We start from the raw sequence: 13,723 nt of genomic DNA on the forward strand, positions 1-13,723 counted from the left end.
TTGTCTTATAATATGTGTTTTAAAACTCCATGAACATTTTCAGAATTTGAACCTTTTAAAATTTAAACTCCATATATCGTATAGGAGTTTGAACTAATTCTGTGGTTTACCTAGGGGAATTTTTATCTAAATTTTATTTTTACATGAAAGAGTAGTTTTTACATTATTTTACGTACCTATTTCACTCATGATACCTATTTTAAAATCTTTTATATCATATATTGTCTTATAATATGTGTTTTAAAACTCCATGAACATTTTCAGAATTTGAACCTTTTAAAATTTAAACTCCATATATCGTTATAGGAGTTTGAACTAATTCTATGGTTTACCTAGGGGAATTTTTATCTAAATTTTATTTTTACATGAAAGAGTAGTTATTTTTCAATTACATTTAAAAAGCTAAATAAACTTTAACTGTTGTCTCAGAGGCTGGGGCAAAGTGTATGGATACCCAATTTTAACGCCATCATTTAATTCGTCTTCCCTTTTTAAATTTTTTTGGCAACATGTCATTCGTTAAGATATGAAGTTAGTTTTAACAAAGTCTAACTATAGACATTGTGTATGAAGTTTCACATAGATGAAGTTCAGTTACTTTTGCCTCACCTAAACTATTTTTGTTTGAACTTCAATTATATATGGTAAAGTTCGCTCATTTTTGTCTGACACGTAGACAGATTGTATAGTTCAGTCATTTTTGTCCGACTTCAACCACATGTAACTTCAGATATTGTATTTGAGTTTTTTTTAAGCTTAATTTTTTATAAAAAGACAGGCATAAACTAATGGAAAAATTACGCGAATAAGAAAACATATACTAGTTAATTAGTTAACATAACTATATTTTAGCTAATTTATAATTCGCCACTAACATTTAGTGTTAATTGTGGTTCGAGTTTGTATAATTTGCACGTTTGTATAATTCGAAATTTGTATGATACAATTTGTATAACTTTTGTATAATGACATTTTGTATAATATAATTTGTATAATTATTTAAAATTTAGATGTTTGTGTTTATATAAATTCGTTATTTCGAGTTTATACTAAAATAACTCAATTATATAAACGCACCCTCGAATTATATAAACCCGTTAATTATACAAATAAGATAGCTTAAACTATAGCTATAACCCATAAATATGCAAAATATAGCTTCATGATTTTTTTACCAAAAAACATGACCTCCCCACCTAATTTTTCCTAAAAAGATGAGAAATTTTCGCATATATGCACTCAAAAATACCTTAATTGTGCTCTATAGCTATATTTTTCAATTACAATTCGTAGCTATAGTTATAGCAGTGTTTGTATAATTCGCGCATCATTTGTATATGTTTGTATAATTCGCTATACAATTCGCAATTTTTGTATAACGTTTGTATATTTTACTATACAATTCATGCATAACGTTTGTATAATTCGCTATACAATTAATCGTGTTTGTATATTTCGCTATACAATTCTATTCATGCACAACGTTTGTATAATTCGCTATACAATTAGTAGTGTTTGTATATTTCGCTATACAATTCTATTCATGCACAACGTTTGTATAAATCGCGCGAATTATACAAAATTCAAACTGTAATTACAGCTAGCTGTTTGCCGTAAACCATAATTACTTCAAATTATAGCTATTTTAGCTAATTAACAAGTATATGTTTGATTATCTGCGTAATTTCTCCTACAAAATCTACGTAAGGCCTACAAATAGCCCAAAAGCTAAGCCCATTATGGAACCAAAGCCCAAAAATGGAGCATTTTGTAGTGGAGTATATGAGACGAAGTTTGTTCACTGTCCAAAACCCTAATTGAGAAGAAGAGAAAGGCACGTACTTGTTCTTCATTTTCATCTTTGCCGCCTTCCGAAGATGAAGGTATCTCAAAAAAGCCTGCAACCTTTTTCTCTTTTGTAGATTAAATTAGATATGTATGTGTATGATTTTCAATATATGCATTTGATTTTTGTGTTTTTGTTTTGCAGTTCAACATTGCAAATCCGACCACTGGTTGCCAGAAGAAGCTCGAGATTGACGATGACCAGAAACTGTAATTATCTTTTTTTTAATTTGATTTTGTATACTTTTTCATTTTTGATTGTTTGTTATAATCGTTGTGCAGTAATTATTAATAATGCCTCTACTTTAGTGTTATCTTCTACCAGTTTCGTGAAAAAATATGGAGTTTTCTGATTTCACTTGGTTTTAGAAAAGAAATTACTTATATGGATTTGTTTTGTGAAGTTATTCATGATCCATTTAAATAGCTAAAAGTACCAAACGTTATGAACACCTCTTTGTATGTGTAGTTGGCCATGCCTGATTAATTCGTTAAGTGCGTAAAATAAGCTCTGGTTAGTCCGTTTGTTACATTTGATTATAGGTGTTCTTTGGCTTACAGCTTGTCTTGATGATTGTTAATCTTTGTATTGTATTTTTATTTTTAATACAATGCTTCCCCGGACCCGCGCATAGCGGGATCTTTAGTGCACCGGGCTGCCCTTTTGTTTTGTTGAATCTGAAAAGACTCGAATTTTGTTTGGTGTGGTTGTATCTTTATGTTATTTCTCTTTTCCATTACACCCTCACCCTATTAGACATATCCACCTTAACTTTTCGTATACTATCTCTTTGATCATTGCCCATCTATGTTTTATGCTAAGACTTCTTTTTTGTGATTAATTTCACTTAGAGATGCATGAACTGACTAGATTAAAGTATGTACTAGGAATAATTGGTGATGAATAAAGAAAACAAGTTGTCTTAAATGGTTTTTATTGTAATTGATAAATCTAATATTTACAACAATTAAGGCTATTTAGTTAACTTAGTTGTTGTACAGGACCATACAATCAAACCAAGTATAAAAATATTAAACCAAATGAAACAATATAATACATAATCTATTCAAATTTATGAAACAATACACCCATTCAAACTTATGAAACAATACACAATCCATTCAAACTTATGAAACAATACTTTACAATATAATACAGTACAATATATATTATGAGATGATGAGTCAACCATCCAAACCAGTTGCTAATGACTGAAGTTTGGCCTAATATTTTTCTGGTCCATGGTAGTATGCTTTTTTGAAGAGTGATTGGCTATTGTTCCTTGGGTTGTTAGTTGCTTGGAAACCTTGATTTGCCTTCACATTATGGTGTATTTTGAAAATATTTGTTTATGTTGTTGGAGCATGACTCAAAACAATCATGGAATCTATTTATATATATTCATGTGATTTACATTAAGGTAGCCTCACTAAACTATAAATACAACTGACGAAAAAAAATTATTTGAAAATTATGCATAAATATATCACTGATTATAATTCAAAATTAAATACTTTAGTATAAGAAATAATCACTTACCATAATTAGAAAATTAAAATTGCAAGTTTGCATTTGAATATGGAATTTAGATTGGTTGCTTGGTTGACATGATCTTCTACTTCATTCAGTACACTTAATTGTATTTTTCTATTCTTGCATATCATTTGTATCTGTAGGTTATTTCCTTGCATTGTATTTGAATTTTGTATTTTTCTTCATTGACAACACTGATTTAGAAGTGCTTTATCATGGTATCTAGCTGTTAGTGATGTATTTCTATTGCAGTTTGTATGTTGTGATTTTCAATATGCTCAACCTTTGGCATTTGCGTAAAGTAGTTTTTCTTTGTGTTGTCTAACCTGATATCTGGAAATGCAGTCGAGCCTTTTTCGACAAAAGGATCTCCCAAGAGGTCAGCGGAGATGCCCTGGGTGAGGTAAGGTTCTGGTGCATTTATTCTATGTATGGCTTTCCTAGTAGTACTTTCTCTGAGTTGATTATGAAAACTTTGTCTCTTACGATGGCAGGAGTTCAAGGGTTACGTGTTCAAGATTATGGGAGGATGTGACAAGCAAGGGTTTCCAATGAAGCAGGGAGTTTTAACTCCAGGCCGCGTTCGCCTTCTGCTATACCGAGGTACATGTAACTGATGCTTGATATTCTCTTGAAGGTTGCTATTTGCTGCTAATAACTTTTTAGTTGAACTATCTAATTCGTTTATATTAAATAGGTACTCCTTGTTTCCGGGGATATGGTCGGAGAAATGGTGAGCGCAGAAGGAAATCTGTACGTGGATGCATTGTTAGCCCTGATCTTTCTGTTCTGAATCTTGTTATTGTTAAAAAGGGTGAGAATGATCTGCCTGGACTGACTGATACTGAGAAACCAAGGATGAGAGGACCCAAGAGAGCTTCGAAGATCAGAAAGCTCTTCAACCTTTCCAAGGAAGATGATGTCAGGAAGTATGTCAACACCTACCGCAGAAACTTCACTACCAAAGCTGGTGAGTTGTCTCCTTTATAGCCACTCACTTTCTAGTCTGTTCTGTTCTCAAAATATAGCAGTGTGGACGTATTTTGAATGCTATTATGATGCATTGTGCAACAGGGAAAAATGCGAGCAAAGCTCCTAAGATTCAGAGGCTTGTGACACCCTTGACTCTGCAAAGAAAGAGGGCAAGAATTGCTGACAAGAAGAAGAGAATTGCCAAGGCCAAGTCAGAGGCTGCTGATTATCAGAAGCTTCTTGCTTCAAGGTTGAAGGAACAAAGAGAAAGGCGTAGCGAGAGTTTGGCTAAGAAGAGGTCTAGGCTCTCTGCAGCTTCTAAGCCATCCATTGCCGCTTAGTTCATTGGAATGGAATGTACTTCCTTCTATTTTTGGGTCTGGTTTTAGTTATTGTTGGATGTAGTACATGGTTTTGGTAATTTTGATCATTCCTGATATTTTGAGTCTGATAGTACTTCAAAGATTGAAGATTTTTGTTAATTGGCAATCTTCTATTTTTATGTTTTTCTTGATCTGGCTACTTTGAAAAATTTACCATGTTTTCATTCTATTGGATATGCACCAGATGATTTAAGAGAGGTACTACATGACAATGCTTTCACCCTTTTGATTCCTGTGAGCTAACGACTTCACTAGTTTTTAAACTTGGAACTAAATAGTATTTCGACCTCTAATTAATTTCTTTAAATTAAAAAGCTTTTCATACTCCTTAAGGTCTTCAACTGTTTTCTTATGGCAAAGAAGCTATCATATGTACAAGTTCTTCAACATATTATGGGAATTTGTATGCAACTGGAGTGATGAAGATTGGAGAAAATAAAGATTGATAATAATACTAGCTAACAAGATAGTGTGTTGATATAATTTTTGAGTGTTCATCATTGATAATAATGTCCAAAGGTCGGTTAATGTTGTGATGTAATGTTAGTAATCGAAATAACTGTGAGGAAAAATTTCAACCAAAAAAATAAAAAAATCTTGATTTTTTTTTTCTTGCAACCAAACATTAGAAAATGACACATCTTTTGAAAAATATTTTGCTTCAGACCAAACATACCCTACGACAACTTTTAATTATGGTGGTTGCAACCATGGTGAGTCTAATAAAAATAGAGTTCAAATTTTATGTAAAGATATAAGATAATTGCACGGGACTTTACTTAATAAGAATTAATTGATAACCTATAATAGATGCTAAATTATAGTAATGATGTAAGAAATAATTATATTGTCAGTCTATATAATTTAGGCATCTGAGTTAGAATGTGTTTTTAGTTGAGGGTGTTATAGTAGTTTAACATTCAAATTTATGCTTTTAAGTTAGTACATAATTCATAAATAATTTTAAATATTTTTTCTACTTTTTCATAAAAAAATTATTTCTCTCTAACAGGCTAATGAATTTTACACCTTAAGTTCATTTATTAAAAGAAAGTCATAAATCCAAAACTAATTTATTTTTTAAAAAAAAGGGAAATAACTATGGAAGATTTATCTAGATATATTTTCTACATTTCTTATCAACATTATTCACTTGTTTAAAAATTATAAATTATCTTTGGAACACAAAAATTTAAATAAAAAACTCACTTATTTTTAAAAAGAAAATCAAAAAAATATTTTTCCATCAAACATTTTCTTCCTACCGAGCGCACCTTAGTTGAAGGAATATAGAAATGACAATTCAATCTCAATGTGGATTCTATAGCTCACCATTTCAATCAAATACCTATGTTTTAATTAATGCTTTTATGTGAGTTTTATATTATTAGATATCTCGGCTTCAAATCATCGGTAAGAATTTTTTTTTGTTGGGAGTGTCATTTCCGAATGAGCTCTGCAATGCGTGATTCAAATTCAAGAAATTCTATTGGGAGCAACATTTTCGAATGAGCTCTGTAATGCGCGATTCAAATTCAATCTGGACTTCAATGCGAATTTCAGACACCGTATAAAAAATCCCCAAAAGAAAAATGATGTGACAATTTTCTATAATTAATTAAGTTTTTTCAAAAAGTCTATAGTGAGGTTCCACTAAGTCAACGGTCAATGGATTTGGGAATTTCAACAAAATTAAGCTAAAATTGTCACTCAACTTTCACATTTTTGCACTTGTTACGTATTGATGTATCTATCCAAGTGGGACCCACCCACATAAATAGTTGGACAAGTTAGGCAATAAATTGACTCTTTGTGATGCCTATATAATATGCACATTCTGTGCAAATGAATGATAGAATACATACAGAAAAACACGCACAACTCTTCTCTTTTCCTCTTTCTCTCATTATCTCTCTTGTTATTATTTTCTCCTTCTTAAATTATTAATCTAGTCTATTTTACAACACGTTATCAGCATGAGGCTCCGACTAACTTTTCAAGGTAACAAAAGTGGTAAGAGTTTTATTTAATTTTATTTTTATAAAATGGCAAATATTTCCAAAATTGAATTTACTGCTCTTTATATTTCTGGAAAAGGCTACTCATCATGGGCACTTGATGCCGAAATTCATTTAGAATCAATGGGTCTGACAGACACCATTAAAGATGACAATATGGCATCCAATCAAGACCGTGCTAAAGCCATGACATTTCTCCGTCACCATCTTGACGAGGGGCTAAAATTACAATATCTTACATTAAAAGACCTCCTTAAATTGTGGAAAAATTTAAAAGAAAGATATGACCACCTAAAGTTGGTCATGCTTCCATAAGCTCGTCATGATTGGCTAAATCTGAGATTAATGGATTTCAAAAATAAAACTGAATATAATTCTGCTTTATTTAGAATTATAGCTCAGTTAAATTTATGCGGAGAAGAGATCACTGAGCAATATAAACTTGAAAAGATATACTCCACATTTCCACCCGCGAATATGCTCCTGCAGCAGCAATATCGCGAAAAAGAATTTAAAAAATATTCTGAATTACTTTCTCACCTTTTTATTGCTGAAAGACATAATGGACTATTAATGAAAAATCATGATAGTCGTCCAGTTGGTTCTTTGCCACTCCCTGAAGTGAATCAGACAAATTCTAACCAACGAGAAAGAGGTCATGGCCTCAGTCGTGGTCGTGGTCATAGTCAAAAAAGAAATTTTAATCATGATTCTCGGCTGGCACCGAAAAATAACCATCAATATAAAAGGCAGGGTAAAAAGCCAGAAGCTTTACCGAAGAATAATTCAGAAACAATATGTCATAGATGTGGAGGTGTGGGGCACTAGTCGCGGATTTGCCGGTCATCAAAACGTCTGGTTCAGCTATATCAGGCATCATTAAAAAAGGCAAAAAATAATCTAGAGACAAATTTTATCTCTGAAGATAATATTGATCCTATGCATTTGGATGTAGCTGATTTCTTTAATTTTCCAGACGAAAATATGAATATTGACAGGACTAATAATATGTAAATATTTTTTTATCTGTATTAAATATGATGTTTATATTTTTCTAATCAATGTAAATAAATAAAAAATTGTGTAATATACCATGTGTTAATACATATTTTATTTTTTATTGAAGAAAATATAAAAATGCCTCAAATCTTATTTGGATCAATAATAAATCACGAGGATATTTGTGTAATTGATAGTGGAACAACCCATGCTATATTTAAAGACGAGAAATATTTTTCCAATTTACTTAGAAGAAAAGTTAATGTTACTATAATTTCTTGTAATTCAAAAATGATAGAAGGCTCCGGAAGAGCTACTATAATTCTGTCTAAGGGAACAAAAATTGTTATAGAAGATGCATTATTTTCTTCTAAATCTCCAAGAAACTCGTTAAGTTTTAAAGATATCCGCAGAAATGGATATCATGTTGAGACATTAAATGAAATGAATATTGAATATCTTGGTATAACCAAGAGTGTCTCAGGCCAGAAATATATTTTGGAAAAATTACCAACTATGTCATCTGGCCTATATTATGCAAAAATTAGTGCAATTGAAGCAAGTATGATCGTAAACCAGAAGTTTACTGATCCAAATATATTTGTGCTATAACATGATCGAATAGGTCATCCTGGATCAATGATGATAAGACGAATTCTTGAAAATTCAACTGGACATCCGTTAAAGAACCAGAAGATTCTTACAAATGATGAATTTTCATGTGCTGCTTGTTATCAAGGCAAATTAATTGTCAAGCCATCGACCCTGAAGGTTGGCATCGAATCTCCTGATTTTTTAGACCGTATACATGGAGATATATGTGGACCTATTCATCCACCTAGTGGATTGTTTAGATATTTTATAGTCCTAATAGATGCATCATCTAGATGGTCTCATGTGTGCCTCTTATCATCTCGCAACCTGGCCTTTGCGAAGTTGTCAGCACAAATAATAAGATTGAGAGCGCAATTCCCAGATTATCCAATTAAGACCATTCGCCTTGATAATGCTGGAGAATTTACATCTCAAGCATTTAATGATTATTGCTTATCAATTGGAATAAAAATTGAACATCATGTTGCTCATGTTCATATTCAAAATGGCCTTGCAGAGTCATTTATTAAGCGCCTACAATTAATAGCAAGACCTCTACTAATGAAAATAAAATTGCCAATTACTGTTTGGGGTTATGCTATCTTACATGTAGCAGCACTTGTACGTCTCAGACCGACACATTATAATAAATACTCTCCGTCATAATTAGTATTTGATCATGAACCAAATATAGCCTATTTAAGAATTTTTGATTGTGCGGTATACATGCCTGTAGCACCACCACAACGTACAAAAATGGGCCCTCAACGAAGGTTGGGCATATATGTTGGGTTTGACTCACCCTCCATAATTCGATACCTTGAATCGTTGACTGGAGATTTATTCACTGCTCGATTTGTAGATTGTCGGTTTGATGAAACAATTTTCCAGTCATTAGGGGGAGAGAAAAAGGAACCCGAAAAAGGAAAAGAAATTGCGTGGAAAGTTTCATCACTATCACATTTTGATCCACGTACCCGCACATGTGAACAGGAGGTCCAGAAGATCATCCATTTGCAGAAAATAGCAAATCAAATGCCAGATGCATTTACTGAATTTAAACGGATAACTAAGTCACATATCTCTGTAGTGAATGTACCTATCCAGATTGATGTCCCAAAAGGACCATCTACAAGTATCATAGCTTCTGAATCCCAAACACGCCAAAAGCGTGGTAGACCGTTGGGTTCAAAGGATAAAAAATTCTAGAAAGAGAAGCATGAGAAATAATAAAGATGATACTACAAAAGAACCTCCTGAAGAAGGTCAAGATTTGAGTAATCCTGATATTCCTGAAGAAATCAGTGAACCCGAGACTCAAGTAAATGAAGAACTTTCAATAAATTCTTTCGATGATGAGATAAATTTAGATCGATCTAAAATCACGGTTGATAATGTTTTTGCATATAATGTTGCACTTAACCTCATGCAAGAGAGTGAAAATCTTGAGCCTAAATCCGTCGAAGAATGTCAACGTAGATGTGATTGGCCAGAATGGCAAAAGGCAATTCAATCAGAATTAGACTCACTTGCTAAACGTGAGGTTTTTGGACCTGTAGTCCAAACCCCTGAAGGTGTAAAACCAGTTGGCTATAAATGGGTTTTTGTTAGAAAACGAAATGAGAGAAATGAAATTGTAAGATATAAGGCACGCCTTGTTGCACAAGGATTCTCTCAAAGACCGGGAGTCAACTATGAAGAAACATTATGGATGGAATAACATTTCAATATCTCATCAGTTTAGCTGTACATAAAAATCTTAATATACATCTAATGGATGTAGTTACAGCTTACCTTTATGGTTCACTTGATAATGAAATTTACATGAAAATCTCAGAAGGATTAAAATTGCCTGAAGCATGTAAAAAGTCTCGAGAAGTATACTCAACAAAACTGCAAAGATCATTATATGGTCTGAAACAATCAGGGCGCATGTGGTATAATCGCCTAAGTGAGTACTTAATAAATGAAGGCTATATCAATGATGTTATTTGTCCATGTGTTTTTATTAAGAAAACGGAATCAGAGTTTGTCATACTCGCCGTTTATGTTGATGACATAAATCTCATTGGAACCCCTGAAGAGGTCCAAAAGGCAATTGAATATCTAAAGAAAGAATTTGAAATAAAAGACCTTGGAAAGACAAAACTTCGTCTAGGTCTGCAAATTGAACATTTAGCAGACGATGTTTTTGTTCATCAATCTGCCTACACTGATAAAATCTTAAAAAGATTTTACATGGACAAAGCACATTCATTAAGTACTCCAATGGTTGTTCGATCACTTGAAGTGGAAAAAGATTCATTTCGACCTCCAGAAGAGGGTGAAGAAATTCTTGGTCCTGAAGTACCATATCTCAATGCTATTGGTGCACTTATGTACCTTGCTAACGCAACTAGGCCTGATATAACATTCTCTGTCAATTTGCTGGCAAGGTATAGTTCATCCCCAACGCGAAGGCATTGGAACGGTATCAAACATATTTTGCGATACCTGAAGGGTACTATTAATATGGGTTTGTTTTATACTAACAAAGGTTGCGCAGACCTTATTGGTTATGCAGATGCAGGTTATTTATCAGACCCACATAAAGCTCGATCTCAAATAGGCTATCTATTTACACACGGAGGAACTGCTATATCATGGCGATCTACAAAACAGTCCATTGTTGCTACTTCTTCAAATCATGCTAAAATAATAGCAATTCATGAAGCAAGTAGAGAATGTGTGTGGTTGAGATCGATGATACAGTTCATCAAAGAAAGATGTGGTCTAGAAAATGATGTTCAAGTACCCACAATTATATTCGAAGACAATGCCGCGTGCATAGCTCAATTGAAGGGTGGCTTCATAAAAGGAGATACAACAAAACATATTTCACCAAAATTATTCTTCACACATGATCTACAGAAGAATGGTGATATTGATGTACAACAAGTTCGTTCAAGTGATAATCTTGCAGATTTATTCACAAAGGCATTACCAACATCAACTTTTGAGAAACTAAGATATAAGATTGGAATGCGTCGTCTCCAAAATATCAAATGAAGTTTTCATCAGGGGGAGTAAAATACGCGCTGCACTCTTTTTTCCTTAACCAAGGTTTTGTCCCACTGGGTTTTCCTGGTAAGGTTTTTGATGATGCAGCATTCAAGGCGTATTACCATATGTGTGTACTCTTTTTCCTTCACTAGGCTTTTTCCTACTGGGTTTTTCCTAAGTAAGGTTTTAACGAGGCACATTACACGTGGACATCCAAGGGGGAGTGTTATGTATGGATGTATCTATCCAAATGGGACCCACCCACTTGGATAGTTGGGCAAGTTAGGCAACAAATTGACTCTTTGTGATGCCTATATAATATGCACATTCTGTGCAAATGAATGATAGAATACATACAGAAAAACACGCACAATTCCTCTCTTTTCCTCTTTCCCTCATTATCTCTCTTGTTATTATTCTCCTTCTTAAATTATTAATCTAGTCTATTTTACAACAACACTAACGTTATTAAACTATTTTTGTAATCAAAAAATATTTTGATAAGACTAAAACACTAGAAAGTTTCAGAATAAAATATGTTAAGCCCAACATCACTGGTGTTCTAAAGTCTTAATCAATCACAGGTTAGTTCTTCAATTTCTTGTATATATACAACTGATCAAATCCACTTTAATAAGCAACATATTCATCAAAAAAAGTTTATTTCCTTTACTTACTAAAATGGAGATTCAGTTTTCTCCTTTCAACTTAATTCCTTTGTTTCTCTTCTTTTCATTTCTTTTTATCCTACTGAAGAAACTGAATACCAAAATAACAAAGTTACCTCCAGGTCCATGGAGACTTCCTCTTATTGGAAGCCTCCATCACTTGAAGGGAAAATTACCACATTATAATCTTCGAGATTTAGCTCGTTAAAAATGGACCTCTCATGTACTTACAACTCGGAGAAATTCCTGTAGTTGTAATATCATCGTCTCGTATAGCAAAAGCTGTACTAAAAACTCATGACCTCGCTTTTGCAACTAGGCCAAGGTTCATGTCCTCTGACATTGTGTTTTACAAAAGTAGGGACATATCTTTCGCCCCTTAGGGTGATTACTGGAGGCAAATGCATAAAGTTTTGACACAAGAACTACTTAGTAACAAGATGCTCAAGTCATATAACACCATACGAAAAGATGAGTTGTCGAAGCTCCTCTCATCGATTCGTTTGGGAACAGGTTCTGCAGTTAACAAAACAGAAAAGCTTCTCTGGTTTACCAGCTGCATGACCTGTAGATTAGCATTTGGGAAAATATGCAACGATCGAGATGAACTGATCATGCTAATAAGGGAGATATTAGCATTATCAGGAGGATTTGATGTGTGTGATTTGTTCCCTTCCTGGAAATTACTTCACAATATGAATAACATGAAAGCTAGATTGACAAAAGTACACCATAAGTATGATGTAATCATGGAGAACATTATCAATGAACACAAAGAGAATCATGCATCAGGGATAAAGGGAAATAACGAGATGCTTTACTGAGGGTTAAGGAGAATAATGAACTTCAATTTCCTATTGAAAATGACAACATGAAAGCAGTAATTCTGGTAAGTTTTGATCCGACCTAATACTAATACACTCGGTTTATTACAGGGTACTAATGTATATGTCGTTGCAGGACTTGTTTATTGCTGGAACTGGAACTTCATATACTGCAATTATATGGGCATTATCAGAGTTGATGAAGCACCCAAGTGTTATGGCCAAGGCACAAGCTGAAGTGAGACAAGTCTTTAAAGAAAATGATCTTGAAAAGTTGCCTTAAAATCAGTGATCAAAGAAACACAAAGGATGCACCCTCCAGTTCCTTCGTTAGGACCTAGGGAGTGCAGGGAGGAAACTGAGATCGATGGATATACTGTACCTCTTAAAGCTAGAGTAATGGTCAATGCATGGGCGATTGGAAGAGATCCTGAAAGTTGGGAAGATCCTGAAAGTTTCAAACCGGAGAGATTTGACAATATTTCAGTTGATCTTACAGGTAATCACTATCAGTTTATTCCTTTTGGTTCAGGAAGAAGAATGTGTCCAGGAATGTCGTTTGGTTTAGTTAACACTGGGCATCCTTTAGCCCAATTTCTGGAAACTCCCCGATAAGGTTGATGCAAATGATTTTCGTACTACTGAAACAAGTAGAGTTTTTGCAGCAAGCAAAGATGACCTCTACTTGATTCCCACAAATCCCAGGGAGCAAGAATAGCTTCAAATGGAGTTGTTGGAAGAATAAAAGAAGAAACTACAGCATGGTCTACATTATTTCTATTTTCTTTTGTGTAAAGTGTGACTTTTTGCTACTTTACTATTGTGTATCATGTTTAATAAAGTT

The 13,723-nt window shown here is 33.4% G+C and overlaps 1 protein-coding gene and 1 pseudogene across 1 annotated transcript; both read left to right on the forward strand.

The window, feature by feature from the left end:
- The first annotated feature begins 1,780 nt into the window (after positions 1-1,780).
- Positions 1,781-4,938, forward strand: LOC129889484 (40S ribosomal protein S6-like). Its single transcript, XM_055964791.1, has 6 exons — positions 1,781-1,883; positions 1,991-2,055; positions 3,725-3,782; positions 3,874-3,982; positions 4,077-4,349; positions 4,454-4,938. Exons 1-6 carry the CDS (start codon positions 1,878-1,880, stop codon positions 4,690-4,692), a joined length of 750 nt encoding a protein of 249 aa, XP_055820766.1. The 5' UTR covers positions 1,781-1,877; the 3' UTR covers positions 4,693-4,938.
- A 7,130-nt stretch (positions 4,939-12,068) lies between these two features.
- LOC129888422 (cytochrome P450 71D7-like) lies at positions 12,069-13,603 on the forward strand (annotated as a pseudogene).
- Positions 13,604-13,723: the final 120 nt, after the last annotated feature.

Source organism: Solanum dulcamara, chromosome 5 (assembly GCF_947179165.1).
Source record: "Solanum dulcamara chromosome 5, daSolDulc1.2, whole genome shotgun sequence".
NCBI lineage: Eukaryota > Viridiplantae > Streptophyta > Magnoliopsida > Solanales > Solanaceae > Solanum > Solanum dulcamara.